This window comes from Ziziphus jujuba, chromosome 4 (genome assembly GCF_031755915.1).
Source record: "Ziziphus jujuba cultivar Dongzao chromosome 4, ASM3175591v1".
NCBI lineage: Eukaryota > Viridiplantae > Streptophyta > Magnoliopsida > Rosales > Rhamnaceae > Ziziphus > Ziziphus jujuba.
Genome location: NC_083382.1, coordinates 23,123,207 through 23,139,744, shown reverse-complemented (window position 1 = coordinate 23,139,744; position 16,538 = coordinate 23,123,207). Strand labels below are relative to the sequence as shown.

Sequence of the window (16,538 nt, the reverse complement as noted above, 5' to 3'; positions counted from 1 at the left end):
TAATTGGAGAACAACATTGATATATTCTTATTTTTATACGCTGATAACATAGTAATGTTGCTTCCTTAAAAAAAATGTTATCAATGTTGCTGATTAGATATATGATTATATAGCTATGAACAAGTCAAAATTTCAATGAGAAAGAAGAGTTGGCTAGAAGTTACATCTTTGAACTTTTGGCTCAAATATATAATTGGCATCCGTGGGAATAATATATAGTTGGCCAATTAGATTAATCATAATGCAACTTGAATCCCCGTCTGGACAAGACAAGATTATAAACCAAAGAAATCATTTCGAAAAAGAAAAAAGCGTTTACTGTAGTTGTGAGAAGAAAGTATTATATATAGTGATTGAGGAATCTATGAAAATTCTTATGATTGTCCCCCAAAATGGGCCATCACTGACGTTCTACTATACTATTGATTCATCTCAATACTTGCCGTGCGCATAAATTAATTTGAAAATACTACATCATGGCCTATAATAAAATAATGAAAAATTTATTTTGATATTATAAAAATAATGAAATTAACATAACTAATTAAACATAAAATAAAGTTATTGGATATAAATAAAAATGTTTAGTCATCAATATATATATATCACACACACACAAAAAAAAAAAAAAAGAAATGAATAAATAAATAAACTAGGATTATAGATGTACTTATAATCATTATAGTTAACTTGTTGACCAATATATATATTTTTTATTATAGTTAAAACGGATTTAACGAATTAATAACCTAACAAGATAATTATTTTCTAATAAGAAAGGAAGAGAATGTTTTTCAAAGAAAAATAAAAAAATAAAAATAAAAACCTTGCTCTACAAGGAAAAACATTTTATCTCAAACTAATCTTGACCGATCTATGGAAAGTAAAACATTGATTATATTTATTTCTGTTCTTCTAAAGCAGCCGTTATGCTTGACTCATCTCCATATTCTGTTTCATGATTAGCATGCTTTGCCTCTCTTAAGTCTTTAAAGTCTTGACTGCCAAATAAAAAAATAAAAATGTCTTTAAAGTCGTAACTTTATTCGTTTTCAATCTCTTCTTGCCATTAGCTTTCTTTATTCTTAATTTTTCTTCTAAAACCAATTTGCACATTATTTATTTATTTTTACAATTTAATGTATAAATATTCTAAGAATTTTTGAATGCATTATGATATATATATATATATATATTACTATACAAGGTTAAGGCCTTATCTAAAACTACAAATAAATAATTGTTTTTAAGGTTCTTCTTTTGTTTATTCAATAATCAATATATTATTAAGTTATATAAGAAATTGTTAAAAAAACAAATATAAGAATATAAGAATGGAACATTTTGTAAGAACAGCAAATTTCAATGAAAGAAATATTAAGAATCACATAGTATAGTAATAATAGTGCTGCATACATCAAATTGTTTAAAAAATATTATTTATCAAATAATGTGATATGGTAATGTATCAATAATATAATATTGATTAACATATTTATATAATTTAAATATCAATAAAAAATAAATAAATAAAATAAAATAATTAAATAACATCACATAATTTATTATATTATTTGGTAAATAAATTTGATAAACAATGTCATAATTTTAGTATTATTGATATGATAATGTTTTTATTTTTGTATCCTCATCCATACCATTACAAAGTTTTTACTAAGAGGTTTCTCAATAAATAACGAATTTATACTTCTTCAAGGATCCCCAAATAAGCGACTTTTCAAAATCAAAATCAAAATCACAAAAAGTGATTTTCCAATTTTTTACCGGACACTATAAGAAAAGTTTCTATGCGTTTGATACAACTCTTATACATTTTAAAATCTATCCCAAAAGGGAATAAAATTTCTCATTTTATTATCTAATCTATTTAATCCATAAGAAAACATTTGTCAATTTAATACAAGCGTTTATGTTAAAAATTATTTCCATTAAAGAATAATTAAAAAAAAAATTTCCTTGGAAGAGAAGGAAAGCAGCCAAACGGACCCTAATCGAGAAACTATAAAAGGAAGCTCAAGTCAAAACGAACAACAGCCACAGCTTGATCTAAACGGAAAAATTTGTCATTGTGAGCGCGCGCGAGGGAAAATGAGTTTCATAGCGGGGAGATTGGCAGCAGGGAAAGAGGGAGCATATTTTTTCCAGGAATCCAAACAGGCCGTGGGTCGTATTGTATCCCAGAAGAAGCTTCCATCGACGCCTTCTCAACAACCTCCTCCTTCTTCTTCTTCTTCTCTGATTGTTGAGCAGGAAGCCCAAGCTGATGTGCTTCACGAGGTGTTACGCCACTCTTTGCCCCCAAAGATTTTCCATGATCCCTCTGCTTCTTCTTCTTCGTCTCCCTACTCGGCCTCCAAATGGGTTCTCAAGTCAGACCCTAACTACCGCTATTCCATCTCTGCTGAGGCTCTTAACCCTCTAAGGGCCTACCTTTCTCTGCCTCAGGTCACTTTTGGCGCCAAAAGGTAGTTTCTCTTTTTCTTCTGTAGCTTTTCAATTCCGCTTCTGTTTGTTTGGTTTGTGAGGAAGTGTTGGATGCGATAAGAAATTGTAAATTACTGAGACTCGTGGGCTGGTAAGGTTTTTGATTTGGTGGGTTTATGATTGTTAATGTTCAAATTAGTGTTTTTAAGGCTTTATGTGATTGCAAAATTTGGGGGATTTTATATGCCACATTGTGTATGGAAATTGAAATTATGCAAATGAATTGAAATTTCGATGTGCATATTGTAGGTGGGAAATTCCAAAAGTAGAAAACTCGGTTTTGGCCTCAACAGCTAACGAATTGCGTCAAGACAGGCATACCCCTTTCAATCCTGAGAAGTTGAAGGCTGCAGCTGAAGGGCTTGCATATGGTATGTGGCTTTAATTGTCCTCTTCTCTAGTCTCTTATCATGTTTGATATGACAATATTAAACTAATAGTTTTAAAAAACACGGTCCAATCAAACAAGCACAAGCCATAGCAAATCTAACGATTGTGATTAAAGACCTTAGCATTATATGATATTGTCGACCTGATAAAGAGTCTTGTTATATATATATATATATATATATATATTTATGCGTTCTCTTTTATGGCATTTTTAGGGTCATTTATGCAACGCGCCATTTATTTTTCTTTTGTAATTGCTTGGGAATACCAAAAGTTGGTTTCTTATTTTTGGATTCCTATGTTTTAAGTTCCCTTGTCACTGCTTTCTGGAAAAAAATTCTAAGCTCATCTTGGCTCTGCCTGTGTCCTCTAGCTAATGAAATTTGGTTTGGAGTTTTCTAATTTCCACATTTTGTTTCTTTTCTTTTTTTTTTTTTTTTTTTTTTTTTTTTTTTTGGTGGGTAATATTCCACATTTTGTTTCTTGGTAGTTGGAAAGGCTTTTGCTATTGCCACAGCAATAATATTTGGTGGTGCCACTTTAGTGTTTGGACTGGCAGCATCGAAACTGGAGCTGCAAAGTGTAAGTACAGATTCGTTATGTTTTGAATACTTAATCTTTCTAATTCTTTGTGCGTATTGTATCAACACGATTCACTGAAGAAAGTAAGAAACTGTTGTTACTCACTTCCTTTTGTATGAGACATGGATAATGTGCAGATAAGTATATCTGGAAATAAAGTTATGATGAACGTATCAGCTTTCTACTTTGTGATTGTTCTTTGGATTGCTATTTTCTTGAAGAAGTTTGTGTTGTGAATCCTGCTTTGAAAAAAAATGTTTTAATGCGTAAATTCTTGAGATGAAGGATGAAAGGAGTATATATGCATGAATGCTTGAATTTGGCTGGTGAATGACTTATCTTTTATGCTTTATAAATTCTAATAACAAAGTATTTTGTGTGTTTGGGTTCCTACACCTAGTTTCACCTACATTCTAGCCAACAGTACTAACAATCTACTATTATATGGTTGAAGTCCTTGCCTTAAGTGGCATTTTATTGCTGTTGATTCATATGGTTCATTTCTGGCACATGTTGCATTAGAATTAGTGAGGACAAGTTTACATGAAGTCATCATGTTTTTTAACAGAGTGATGATATCCGAGCTAAAGGACGAGACCTTGTTGAGCCAAAACTTCAGACTATTAGGGAGCAACTGATTCCCTTAAAAGATTGGGTATGTCGCATCAGAAGTTTGAACAGAATTGCTTCTTCTTCTTCTAGGAATATTAATTTTCTCGAGTAATTAACCTTATCTTCTAATTTCAGGCTGAGAATAAATCAAAGAAATGGCATATAGAAAGGGAGGAAGATGTTAAACAAAAGCCTATCGTAAAGGAACTTGCTAAAATTTTGGGTGCAAAGACCTCCAACTCAAATTGATTTTCATGTGTTATTATTATTATTGTGTATGTAATTTTTTTTTTTTGGTTATTGTATTGATGCTGTGGTTCACTTCAGGGCATGCTATTGTTGTATAAGTGATATTAGGTGATCATATCTAATTTTGAGGATGTAATCCAGTCTAGTATGGAAACTAAGTTTTGTATATAAATAGAAGGAAATAAACCTTTTCAAGCTTCTTTTTAAGAAAACCATGTCCAGGGCACTGTAATAAGATGTTTGAAAGTTGATGTAAAAATAGCATTATTATATTTCAAAAACTATATATAGCATTATTACAAACTCCGACCTTCTTCTAAACTATGTTTCAACAATTTGGCTCTGACTTCCAAGTGTTCGATTTTTCATTTCTTCAGCACTCCCTCTCCCACCCAATGATGGGTAAAACATAGTTCAATTGCAAATCTGATGTAAGAAATGCGATATTTATTAGGTGTTTATATGGAGCATTTATCTTCTCATGTCCAATCTACTTGCAGTAAGCTGAGACTTTGCACTGTAATCTAGTCCATCAACATGTAATCGCAAAATTTTATGGTGGAAAGAATATTGACTATAAGATGTAGAGAGGAAAACATGTTTCTACAGTGTTTATATATATATGCTTGTCCAAAACAGAATGCATAAATAATCTTATGGTTTAATACTGCAAATATTTGATAAATATTTCTTGAGGAACCACCCTTTGAAAAAAAATAAATAATGAATATGCCTATTGTTCAAGTTATTGGAAAAACTAATATTCAGGAGCAGCTGGTCACCATCTCAACTTCTCTATTCTTGTCTATGCCATCTTCAATAGTCCTTCATAGCTTGTAATCCAAACCAGCTCCATATTTCCAAGCCTCAAAACGCCGCTTCCATTCATACTTCTTCTGGGTTGGAAATCCACTTAACCATGGCCTTACAGGATAGCAAACACAAAGTAGAGTCCGTAATTTATGGCTTGATTAAAGTACTTTCTGTAATTAGTGAAGTTCATCACTACAACATTAAAGTCCTTACCTTATTACTGGTTCAATAAAGGTAGACAGAAACGTATAGCAACCTAACATGGCAAAATGCCGAGACCAGTCAAGAAGTACAGGAACACCAACCTGGAATATAGGATATATAGGCGAATTACTTTATGAGTTTAAATCGACTTTAAGGATCGATCTTTGAAAAGAACGATAACAGAACTAGCTAAATATGAAGACAATATCAGAATTAGCTAAACATGAAGGACTGCATGATGAGTTCTAACTACAAACTTGCTCTGATTCAGGTTGGGATTTTGTTTACCACTATTTCTGTATCAATTCCTCTGTCACTCCCAACCCAAATAAAAAGAGGAAACCATTTTTCAATATCCAAGAATGTGCAACTAAATGCTAGATCCATTCAAATTGGATAAAGAAAAAAACACTGGAAACAAGAGAGTTAAGACAACTTATTAGTTTACCTGCTGGAATATAGATGGAAGAATTTGAGGTTTGGTTAACATAACTAGTCCAAGTGTCTTGGCAAGAGGCCCAAATTGTACAACATCCTGTCGGATTGCAAAAACAATCAGAAATTTTAAGTTCATATTTACAGTTTAACCCCCCAAAAAAATAAATTAATTAAAAAAAATAAAAAAAATAAAAGGAGAGCAAATGCTAAAAATGGCATCCAACAGGATCCAGGGGTCCATAAATAAATTGAGAATAAAAGAATGGAATACCTGAAGAAATGGCCTAAGCACAGGATCCCCCAGCCTCTGAGAAGTAAAAATCATAAATAATTAGCACAAGAAAAGGAAGGCATTAGCATGCCAAGAAAAATAAAATATGTTGGTTCTATACAATATATAGCTTTACCTGCATACTCTGAAAGTTTACATGAAGTAGATCATTAATAAAATCTGGTTGAACATTAGACTGCTGCTTTGCTGACATTGCTCTTTGGAACAACCATGAAGCACTTAAGTTGGGCTGCATTATTCAGATTTCAATTTAAATTTTAGATTTTCAAATGTATCCAGGTTTATCATCATGTGAGAGTACAGCAAGCCACCAACCATGTATGGGTTCAACAAGGACAAATTGTATGAGTCGAGAAAATCATCATTGATTGCTTCATATATTCCTGCATTTTTAGGCAAAAGATGATAGACATTAGAAATTTTCACTATCATTGTAACAAATGTACGCGAAATCAAGGTTCATTGATTTTTTTCTCAAGAAAAGAAATGATTTTCATTATTTTTTCATCATTAATTATAGAATATAGATTTCCAGCCCTAGGCTGGGGTAATATACATTACCTCTTATAGGGACAAACAATGAAAAAAGAAACAATGATTAGACTTGCACCATCCTAGTAAAAAGGAACTCAAATTCAACGTAGTAAATTTCATTCATATGTAATTCGACTAAATCCCATCGAGATTATTTAATTTCCCTCATGAATTGAAACAAGAATTGTATATGAAGTGTGTACCAGTAGACAGTCTTCCAAGGTGCCTTGTCAAGCTCCCAAAACCACCAAATGAAACAGGTGATTGTATACCACTAGCATCACCAAACTGCAGGAAATGATTATGTGACACTTGCATTCCTTTGGATGTGAGAATATTCTATTGGATGCTTTAGAAGTGTATAATGTAAACCACCTGTAAAACTCGGTTAAAAGCTGCTGGCAGCGGACTGAATAGTTAACCATTCCTCATTAAAAACAGAAAGGTGTCAGATGAAGTACACAGTTAAAAATGTAAAGTCCAAAATGTTTTTGTATTTAAGAGATCTATGCAAAATAAATCACTCAGTATAATAATTCAAGAAGGGTAAACTTATTGCAGCAATGAATACTTGCATGTCACCTCACCTGTCTCGAAAAGTTGGGAAAATGCCATATATAACCCTCTGTAACTCCAGGTCATCAAGAGAAACTCCCTATAAAGCAAGCAAGCGTATACAATAATTAACTAAAGAAATTATTTTTATGCTCACCGCAGTCTATTGGTATTGATTACACCATTTAGAAACTTTCAAAGGGTGGCAAATCCCTTCAGGGTCTTTGAATGGAAGTACCAGAGCAGGAGGTGGCAGGAATCAAATAAAGGATTTCAAGACAAGAACTATTCGTTTGAAGTGTATGTCATGTTGTTATTGTATCCACAATTTTGTTAATTTTTAATAGCTTAAAGGCGTAAACATTCGGGATTGGTGTTAACTTAATATGCTTTTTGAACTCAGGTTATTCTAACAGGTTAGTTAGCACAGCCACTAAAGGGCACACTAACAGCTCAAGATCTTGGGAATTAGTCAAGCTTTTGGCATTTAAACTCGAACCATTAAAAACTCTCAATATATAGAAAACATTAACCCAAAAAAAACAAAAACAAAAAAATCCAAAAAAACAAAAAACAAAAAACAAAAAACAAAAAACAAAAACAAGAACAAAAACAAAACCTATTTGGTTTAGACCATAGAGAGGTAAATAGTTTGCGTAGACTGAAGAATTATCAGAACAGCATCATCAAGATGAAGAAATATGCAAAGTGCATTATGAAATTTGGAGTGATCCAAGGCCTAACCTGATAATCCTGCATCAATTCCCAGTATTCTTCTAATAATTCTTCCAGCTTTGGAGATCCAGGCTGAGGATCCACATAGGTAAACATGTAAGTAGTACGATCCACAGGACCTGAACCAGCTGGAAAAGCCTGTGGAATGAAAAATATTTATAGGACAAAGTAGATATTCAAATGAAAAATATTTATATTTGAAAATAAACATAAAATCTTCTTTTGGGTGTTCCTGAATGCTCAATGTTAAAGTTACCTCCCAAAACAATTGTACTTCTGACGATCCGACTTTCTTTACAAATGAACTGCTATATATGACATCACTGGTTGAATTGTTGCTAAAACCACGAGCACAAGACCCCACAACAAGGCAAACACCATCAGGCTTCCTCCCACTCCTTATCTGCAAATTAAGCACAACTCTAAGAGCAGTTTTACAGACCAGTGATTTATTTAAAAGATACACTCCCACAGAATTGTTTTTTTTTTTTTTTTTTTTTTTGTATTATCTTTTAGTTTTTTTATGAATATTAAGGAATATTCTATGTTCTTGCAGTGCCAGTAATTCAATATTGTGAAACAGTGGGAGAATTGCAACGCTATGTGTGCAAAAACTAGACATCATAAGCTATATGCATTACAGTAGCAGGCATATATACCTGTTTTACCACAGGTGAAAAGTTCCCCATTGCATCAATGATAAGGCGAGACGACAGAATTTTCCCCTCAACTAGGAAAGCGACCTATGGTGAAAAGTGCCAAGTAAGTATCATTCAAAAAGTTCATTAACAGAGTCTTTGGAAGTGTTTAGAAACTCACTGCTGTGTCATCATATATGCGAATGCTGGACAAACTACAACCTTCAAATATGACTCCACCCATTGAAGTAAAACGATTTTTCATAATCTCTATAAGTTTAGCTGGTCTGTAGTAACATGGAAAGATGTGGATCACTATAGTGTAATTAGCAATTGATGTATATAAATACAGTAGAATACACTTAAAATACACTGTACAATCTTTGAAAGTAAAATGTAAATTCCGTTACCACTTCTAGCTGAAAAAAAAAAAAAAAAAAAAAAAAAAACTCAAGTAAAAGGAAAAATACAGTGACAAAATATTTTGAGTTTACTCATACTGTAGTTTTTATTAGCTTCAAGGGTGAAAATAAAGCTATTTATCATCTTAAACTTTTCATAGTATGTTAAGAGAAATAAAATGAGAAGAAGGATACATATAAATCTTTTTAATACTTTCTATTACAATTAAGCTTCAAGTAAAATGTATAAGATATAAAGATAACTCACGAAATACCGAGATTAAGGATGTCTTTAACCCAGATATCGCCCTTCTCTTCAAATCCACATCTGTTCTGTGCAGTACATGAATTGTCAAACATCATTTACCAGCAGCTAGATGAATCGCTATTCCTAGAGGTTACTTGAACAATCTAAATAGAAGCTACTAGTCTACTTTTTTTTATCGATTGCAGTAAGAAAGTAACGCCTGAGTTGCATTTTAGGCAAATAAATATAGAAAAAGGTGCTGAATTTCCAATTCATCTATCATCCCAACAGGTGTTTGGGATACCAAGTGGAAGTAGAATCCTCAAAATGGTTCTATGGAGAATGCCGATCACCAGATTAACTAATATGGCTCACAGAGCATTTGGCTGAACTTAGAAACAATCATCAATACATGAAGTTTGAGAACTTACAGGATTAAATTTTGCAGCTGTAATTTCTTCAATGTCATCTTCTAGAAGAATTCCAACTTCTACAAGTTCCAAGAGCTCTTTCCTTGAGATATTCCATTCTTGTTCCCTCTGACAATCAATTATCAATACATCATTGAAATCACTTAGAACATTTGGCAAATATCAATTCCAAAGGACTTCTCCATAAATTACCCCCTTTAGTATATTCTTTTCCACAATGCCTACTCGAAGACCTCTGGAACTCAAGGCTGTGGCAATGAAAATACCCAATGTTCCTCCACAAACTATGACATCAAATTTATCAACCTCCTTCTCAGCTAAATCAGACTGGCTAAAAAGACCAGGAATAGTGGAAACCACTTTCTGGGGTTCTTGCACAACTGCAAAATTTATTTAAAAATTTCTTCAGAATTCCAAGAATTCTTCAAAATTCATCTCAGCGTTCTTTTCAAAAAGTGGCAATAAATTAATGAACCCCACCTGTTTGAGCAGAGCATAAGGTAGACCAGAGTTGGTCCAACCTCTTCAAAGCAGCATAAGAGTACGCCCCACCAGCACCACCAACTTCACCACTCACTGAAATATTCTCCATTATTCTCTAGCAAAATCACAAACACATATAGCCATTCATTACAAGATAGTTTCAGCTTCCAACAGTCGCAATAACAATAAGAAAACAGAAACATGAGAGACCGAAGAAAAGGGTACCTGGGTTCTAGACATTTGCATGCAGAAGCTTTTGCAAAGTTTCTGTTGTCTTCTTCTTTGAGAAAAGGGGTTTATTTTTGGGTACTTTATCCATAACCCATTAATGGGTTGAAGATGAAGCACCTGCATAACTTGTAGACCTATGAAGCAAAGCAATTTTCCCTTTTCTTCTATGCCTATCATTGAGGCTCAAATCAGTGTATATGTATGCGTACCTAAACTTGACACGTTAACTACCATAACTGTAACCTGTTTATCAGTCATACCGACATGGGGATCGGACGGCAGAGATTCTCTAAAGTTCCTCTTTAAAATGTTATTTTAGTCATCTTCTTTTTTGAACCGTGCATCAAATCGCTTCGTAAAATTTCATGTATATTTCACAATAGCCCCCTAATGAATAGATTATTACTCAAAAGACCCAATTTCCTCTCTAAACTCTAAGGACACCCGCGGGTCTGAACAAAAGGTCACAGAAAAGTGATCCAATCAAAAAGCCTTGGATAATTGGATAAACCTTGGTTTTAGGGGTTTAGAGCTACTGCTGCTCGGTTTTCTCTCCTTGTGCATATAAGATTCTAAAGGCTCTCGCTGAAAAAGGCTCAGCAGGTAAACAGCCATAATTCTCTTCTTGCTATTGTTCTTTTATTTTCATTTATTTAGTATTATTATTATTATTATTACCTTCTTTAGTCCTCTGTACTTTTCTGTTTGGTTGCTGGGAAGATGGGGAAGGAAAAAGGAATAAACCGGGATCCAAAAATTGGAAATTTTTGACCCAGCGAAAAAACCCAGGTCTCGTTGCTGTGGTCTTTGGTGATAAGGTTTCTGTTTCTTGTTTTAGTCCACTTCAGAAATATGGTGCTGAAAATGAGAGTTTTATGGTGTGTTCTTGAGCTGAAAATTGTTATGAGAAGCTGAACTGAACAATATTAAATTGACAGTATCACATTCTGAGGAGTGGTATTGAGCAAATATGGTGCAATTCAAGCTTAAAGTTTCCTGAAATGGAAAAAATTGGTATAGACCATTAGATTGGTTTCTTAAGTCTAAACTCTAAACTATTTTGTGCGTAGTAAATCCCATTATGCAATATCTTTGTGGCCTAAGTTTTTTGGGGATGTTCGAGAAATTGAAATTGATAATTGAGGTTGCAAGCGTCACTAGAAAGTAGAAACTTTATTTATTAATTTTAATTTACGATCATATTTTAGTGCTTTCAGTAGAGACAGTCAACCGTGTAGAGTCTACTGGGTCTGCAACTGGTCACAACTTTAAAGGATAAAAGACTGAATAAAGTTGATGACTGTTAAAATTTAGCAAAAGCAACATTGTAAGAAGCTTGGGGGATCAATTTTTTGATTTATTTAGGATTGGATTAGACCTCATTTTAGTTGGGAATGAAATGATTAGATAATTCTCAGAAGCTTTGTAACAGGAAAGCTTCATGTTTTTATCTTGTTTTTGAGGTTTGAGTGAAAATAAACGTACATTTTTGCTGTGGATCAGTATATATATATATATATATATATGATCTCAATATATATAATCTTGTGAAGAGAAAAACTACCCTTTTTTCAAGAAAATCTAGCCAAAAGACGAAAACAAATGCAAGAGAGATTGAAGCAAATTTATAAAACTGGCCAAGGACTAAAGGAGTGTGTGAGTGGGAAATGAATTTTTTTATTATGAGCTGGGAAAAAGTCCTGCTTTACGTAGAAATATTTTTGTTTGAATAACAACATAGTGCAGCACACAAGAAATGTGAATAACGTGGGATATTTAATAGTTCAGATATATCATGATGATGGTTTATTTTTTAATTCATTGTTTTGTTAATTTTAGCAACACAAAGGAAGATAGAAACTGTACATAGCCATGGCAAAGGTGCTCGTGAGTTCAACCTTCAGCTCCTTCTCAGTTAACAGAAGTAAGAGTGACCATAGAAACTCAAGAGCTACTAATGGAGTGAGTTACGGTATTAAGGCATTGCGGATTGAGAAACCCCTTGAGGAATTGTACAATGTGAGGGTGGAGAGGAAAGCATCGCCAGAGAGATTAGCAGAGCTAGGGGTATCAAGATGGTCTATATGGAAGACAGGCAAGGGCCAGTTACCATGGGATTGGCAGGTGGATCAGCTGGTTTACATTGAGGAAGGGGAGGTTAGAGTTGTGCCAGAAGGGAGCAAGCGCTTCATGAGTTTTGTTGCCGGTGATCTTGTTCAATATCCAAAGTGGTTCGAGGCTGACCTCTTCTTCAACGGTCCATACCAAGAACGTTACAGTTTCAGAGCATATGGTGATGACTAATAAGCCTGTATTACATATTGTGGCATGGTGTACTTTTCTCGTTTCTCTTGTTTTAGTTATGCATGAAATATTTTACTCAATAAAGTACCATAATAAATTTTGGAAAGAGACTATTGATTGCTTGCTTTAAAATAAAACCATTGAGGATGCTAGAAAGTATACCTTTTCCATGATTTTACAATAAATATTATCATATTGGAATCTAAACCACCGCTATCTCTATAAATGAATCCATTATAATACAAACCTCCATGGTTGAAGAGGATAAAGGGAATTAGCAAATAACCCAAAAACAACAGCTGCAATATCCACAAATCTTCATGTTTCCCAGGGGAAGCCGGTGCACTTGTTCCCCTACAAAGCAACATCAGGGTTGCACCCGCTTACCTTAAATTACAGCTCAACAGGGCAAAATTCCAGATTTGTAATGGATCTCAACTGCCAGGAGTAGCACGCAACTTTGTGCTGGTAGCAATGGCAACAGAAGAGGCATACTTTGAAACAAGAACAGCCTCATTGCTTACAGCATTAGAGGCAGCCACGTCTTCCAAGCGCTTCCAAGCCAATTTCAGCTTTTCCTGTCTTTCCTTCTCCTTGATTTCATCTTCTTGAAATCTGACCAAACATTCATCAAAAAGTGCTTGATCAGCATCAGAGAAAATCTTTCTCACATTCAACGTCAAACTCTGAACAGCTTGATTCCAATGACCCTGTATGTTTCTCTCCAATGCTGGGAAAACTACAGGAAGAATCACTTGACGGTTCTGTGTTATTAAATTTCTTATATGGTCATTGTTCCACAAAAACAATGCACGTTCTGATACCTGCAAGGGAAATCCAAGTTAAAACTGAACTCTTCAAAACCTATAAAGTAATAACTTCAGCAAAATTCTACTTCGTATATATTTAAAAAGTTGCAACAACAAATCCAGCTGTACAAAATATATCCTTTCATGCCAATAACTTAAACTTCAAATCAGACTGGATAATGAAGAAAATACAACTTACTGAAACATACAGGAATCTCCAAAAAATAGTAGATTAAGATTACAGTTCAACCACAAAACAATGTCAAGTGGAATGAAAAAACAGAAGAGAAAGAAAAGAAGAAAAAGAAAGACGCTGAGGCTACACAATCAGCAGCAGATACGATATCACTCATACATAATATAGAGGGGAAGTTCCAACAACATAATTTTAACAAACCATCACAAATTTTAAATTAGCTCATCCAATTGTACATAAATTCTAAGATTAAGTGGGTTTCAATTCAAGTAATCAAATAATTTCAAGACCGTGATGGTTGGTCATCAGAACACACTTGTGTGTGTGTGTGTGTGTGTGTGTGGATTATGTCCACCATCAAAACACTGCTAAACAATTTCAGAGCACACAAAGTCCATATGCACAGCATATGCTGAGTATCCCAAATATGTTCCAATGATTAACCACGCTCTGCTCCAGTACACAGAAACTTGTTAAGTCCACTTGCAAGGATCTAGAGAACTATATCAAAGGTCATAGAAAAAAAATCCATAATGGAGCTATAGCAACTATGTATCAAAGTCTAAATTCGAACAGCTTAGTAAACTTTACATAACAACCTAATGGAAGTATTGAACAGAAAAGTACACAGAAACTTGTATTCAAGTAAAAGAAAATCCCTAGAAACATCAGAAAGTAATAATTATTGCGATGAGGAATTTCCACATAGCCGTAGGTAAATAAGATAGAAAAAAATGATAAAAACAAAAGAGAGGCAGACATTGTGCAGACATTGTAATGACATAAATAATCAGTAATAGTAATGACAACAATTTCCCACCATACGTGTGCTTGCTTAAGAATGTGTGCTTGGAGTGTGTGCAATAAGGTTATGATAGGAAGAATAAAAGGACATATCATCAGTACCTGAAAATGTGAGCTGTTGAGGCAGCGGGCGATTTGACGAAATAAAGGTACCATGCACCGCTGAAATTCTGCCGCCTGGGTGGCTTCCAGAACTTCTTCCAACTCAGAAAGGAACATAACCTCCTTTGAACTATTAGTTACAGGCCAATACTTTAAAAGACCTCGAATTACAGTATCAGCCAGCTTGACATCTTTCTCCACAAACTGAGTAATGCAATATGAAAGCTGCTGATGGTACAAAGAAACGCATTTTGGTTTGTGAAGGGGTATCAATGCACGGACAAGGAACAGCTTGTGCTCTTCCTTCAAAGGTACAGCAAACCCATTAATTATGCTTCCCAATATCTCAAGCAACTCTGCAATCCCATTGTGCTTCTCAGTCTCAAAAATGAAGCGATAGAAGATATTGTTGATGGCTTTCCTAATGAAGGGACGATGCACCATGAACTTGCCATAGATGCGGTGGAGGATTGTCTTTAAGTAATCCCTCTCCCTTTGGTCCTCAGAGTCGAACAAGTCGAGCAATCTCAACACAAAGGAATGGTCAACATATCTTTTTGCTAGCTTGGCATCTATCTCTGGTGAAGCAACAAATCTCAACAGGAATTCATACACGATCTGAAGATGAGGCCAAGCAGGTTCCATAGTTGGCTCCTCCTCTTCAAGGTCATACATTTCAAGGACCTTATTCTCATGACAGGGAGATGGGAATGTTCGAAACAGATTGGCTGCGACCATCTTTGTAATCTCTTGCATCGTCACCTCATTGAACTTGGAATTTACAGACAAGATATAATCAACAAGCTCAAACAAAGTTTGCCGCTTAATATCCTTCTCTTTAAGATTCTTCAAGGGGTCACTGAAATCAAAGACAACACAGCACATATTCAATTTCTTAAGGAACAGATTCTGCTTCTCTGCACTTGGGACATCATGGAAACTCGGCAAAGCTTCATATACCGTTGGAGCCAACAAAGGAGGCCCCACTTGGGTTGTTGCCACTGGAGCAGATTTCTTGGCTTGATTCGATTTATTCACAGTTGATGAGTGCGGTGCAAGAGTCCCATTACTTGAGCGTGTGGTTGAAGATTTTGAAGAAGCTGGCGTGGGTTTTGAGCTGTTAATTGAATTGGTTCCATAAGAGGATTTTGCAGACGAATGTACAGTTGCCCCTCCATCACTATACGAATCACCATGCGATGATTTTGACGGTTTCCGAGGAATCTTACCCAGTATTTGTTTGATCATATCTACAAAAACCCTAAACCCTAAATCGTAACGCCCAGTCTTTCCCTAAACAAGAACCTTTGACAATGGTTCAAAGGTTGACATTCTCACATTTTCATGGAAACAAAAAAAGCCATGGACAGTGGAAATTGCATTAAAAAAAAAAACCCCTAATATAGAAGCACATGTTCTACATAATTCTGTGCATGTAATAATACCTCAAAATTTCAAACACAAGAATTTGAAAATTGACCAAAACAAAAAGAAAAACAGGGGTTTGAAAGAAATTCAAAAAAGCCACTTGAAAAAAAAGAGAAAACAACTTACATTGACCGCAAGAGACACAAAGTCTTCGAGAAAACGAGGGAAAGTAGCGAGTAAACGATAAACCCTAGAAATCTGAACTTTAAAAAAATTGGTCTCCGATAACCCAAACCCTATGCCAAGATAGAGAATTTTCTAATTAATATTTTTTTTTTTTTTTAAAAAAAAAGAAAGTAAAAATCTCTACAAGAAAAAACCGAAAAAAGGAAATGCCTTTTTTCCGAACACAGCAAAGCAGAGTCTCTCTCTCTCTCTCTCTCTGTGTTTCCCAGAAACTAACTTAAGCAACTCTGTAATCTCTAGCCTTTCTGAGCTTTCCTTGAAATCATATTATTATTTTATTTATTGATTTTTGAAGCTTTGAAAAGTTTGAATAAATTTTCATGAAAAGGGCAATACATGAAATTTTAATTACCGATATGTCCCCCTCTG

General features: G+C 34.3%; 4 protein-coding genes across 4 annotated transcripts; 2 read left to right on the top strand and 2 right to left on the bottom strand.

Annotated features, from left to right (window-relative positions):
* Positions 1-2,039: 2,039 nt before the first annotated feature.
* On the top strand, positions 2,040-5,062 carry LOC107417107 (uncharacterized). The gene is made up of 5 exons (XM_016025671.4): positions 2,040-2,486; positions 2,755-2,876; positions 3,386-3,477; positions 4,046-4,132; positions 4,225-5,062. Exons 1-5 carry the CDS (start codon positions 2,110-2,112, stop codon positions 4,336-4,338), a joined length of 792 nt encoding a protein of 263 aa, XP_015881157.3. The 5' UTR covers positions 2,040-2,109; the 3' UTR covers positions 4,339-5,062.
* LOC107417116 (uncharacterized) lies at positions 4,923-10,655 on the bottom strand. Its single transcript, XM_016025680.4, has 18 exons — positions 10,335-10,655; positions 10,107-10,224; positions 9,819-10,006; positions 9,627-9,734; positions 9,217-9,281; positions 8,729-8,834; positions 8,569-8,652; positions 8,166-8,312; positions 7,919-8,047; positions 7,207-7,274; positions 6,995-7,028; positions 6,823-6,907; positions 6,401-6,468; positions 6,201-6,314; positions 6,065-6,100; positions 5,804-5,890; positions 5,365-5,456; positions 4,923-5,262 (listed from the first exon to the last, which is right to left on the bottom strand). The coding sequence occupies exons 1-18, from the start codon at positions 10,515-10,517 to the stop codon at positions 5,166-5,168; spliced, it is 1,809 nt and encodes a 602-aa protein (XP_015881166.3). The 5' UTR covers positions 10,518-10,655; the 3' UTR covers positions 4,923-5,165.
* A 137-nt stretch (positions 10,656-10,792) lies between these two features.
* On the top strand, positions 10,793-12,817 carry LOC107417119 (uncharacterized). Its single transcript, XM_016025682.4, has 2 exons — positions 10,793-10,943; positions 12,180-12,817. Exon 2 carries the CDS (start codon positions 12,213-12,215, stop codon positions 12,642-12,644), a length of 432 nt encoding a protein of 143 aa, XP_015881168.3. The 5' UTR covers positions 10,793-10,943; positions 12,180-12,212; the 3' UTR covers positions 12,645-12,817.
* Positions 12,742-16,538, bottom strand: LOC107417117 (serine/threonine protein phosphatase 2A 59 kDa regulatory subunit B' gamma isoform). Its single transcript, XM_016025681.4, has 2 exons — positions 14,556-16,538; positions 12,742-13,468 (listed from the first exon to the last, which is right to left on the bottom strand). Exons 1-2 carry the CDS (start codon positions 15,801-15,803, stop codon positions 13,079-13,081), a joined length of 1,638 nt encoding a protein of 545 aa, XP_015881167.3. The 5' UTR covers positions 15,804-16,538; the 3' UTR covers positions 12,742-13,078.

Coding starts and splice junctions, on each gene's coding strand:
- LOC107417107 (XM_016025671.4), top strand. CDS start 2,110: ATGAGTTTCATAGCGGGGAGATTGGCAGCAGGGAAAGAGGGAGCATAT. Junction 2,487..2,754: donor GTCACTTTTGGCGCCAAAAG/GTAGTTTCTCTT, acceptor TGCATATTGTAG/GTGGGAAATTCCAAAAGTAG. Junction 4,133..4,224: donor TGATTCCCTTAAAAGATTGG/GTATGTCGCATC, acceptor TTCTAATTTCAG/GCTGAGAATAAATCAAAGAA.
- LOC107417116 (XM_016025680.4), bottom strand. CDS start 10,517: ATGATAGGCATAGAAGAAAAGGGAAAATTGCTTTGCTTCATAGGTCTA. Junction 10,225..10,334: donor TGCAAATGTCTAGAACCCAG/GTACCCTTTTCT, acceptor TGATTTTGCTAG/AGAATAATGGAGAATATTTC. Junction 6,101..6,200: donor TAAACTTTCAGAGTATGCAG/GTAAAGCTATAT, acceptor TTTACTTCTCAG/AGGCTGGGGGATCCTGTGCT.
- LOC107417119 (XM_016025682.4), top strand. CDS start 12,213: ATGGCAAAGGTGCTCGTGAGTTCAACCTTCAGCTCCTTCTCAGTTAAC.
- LOC107417117 (XM_016025681.4), bottom strand. CDS start 15,803: ATGATCAAACAAATACTGGGTAAGATTCCTCGGAAACCGTCAAAATCA. Junction 13,469..14,555: donor TCAACAGCTCACATTTTCAG/GTACTGATGATA, acceptor TTTCCCTTGCAG/GTATCAGAACGTGCATTGTT.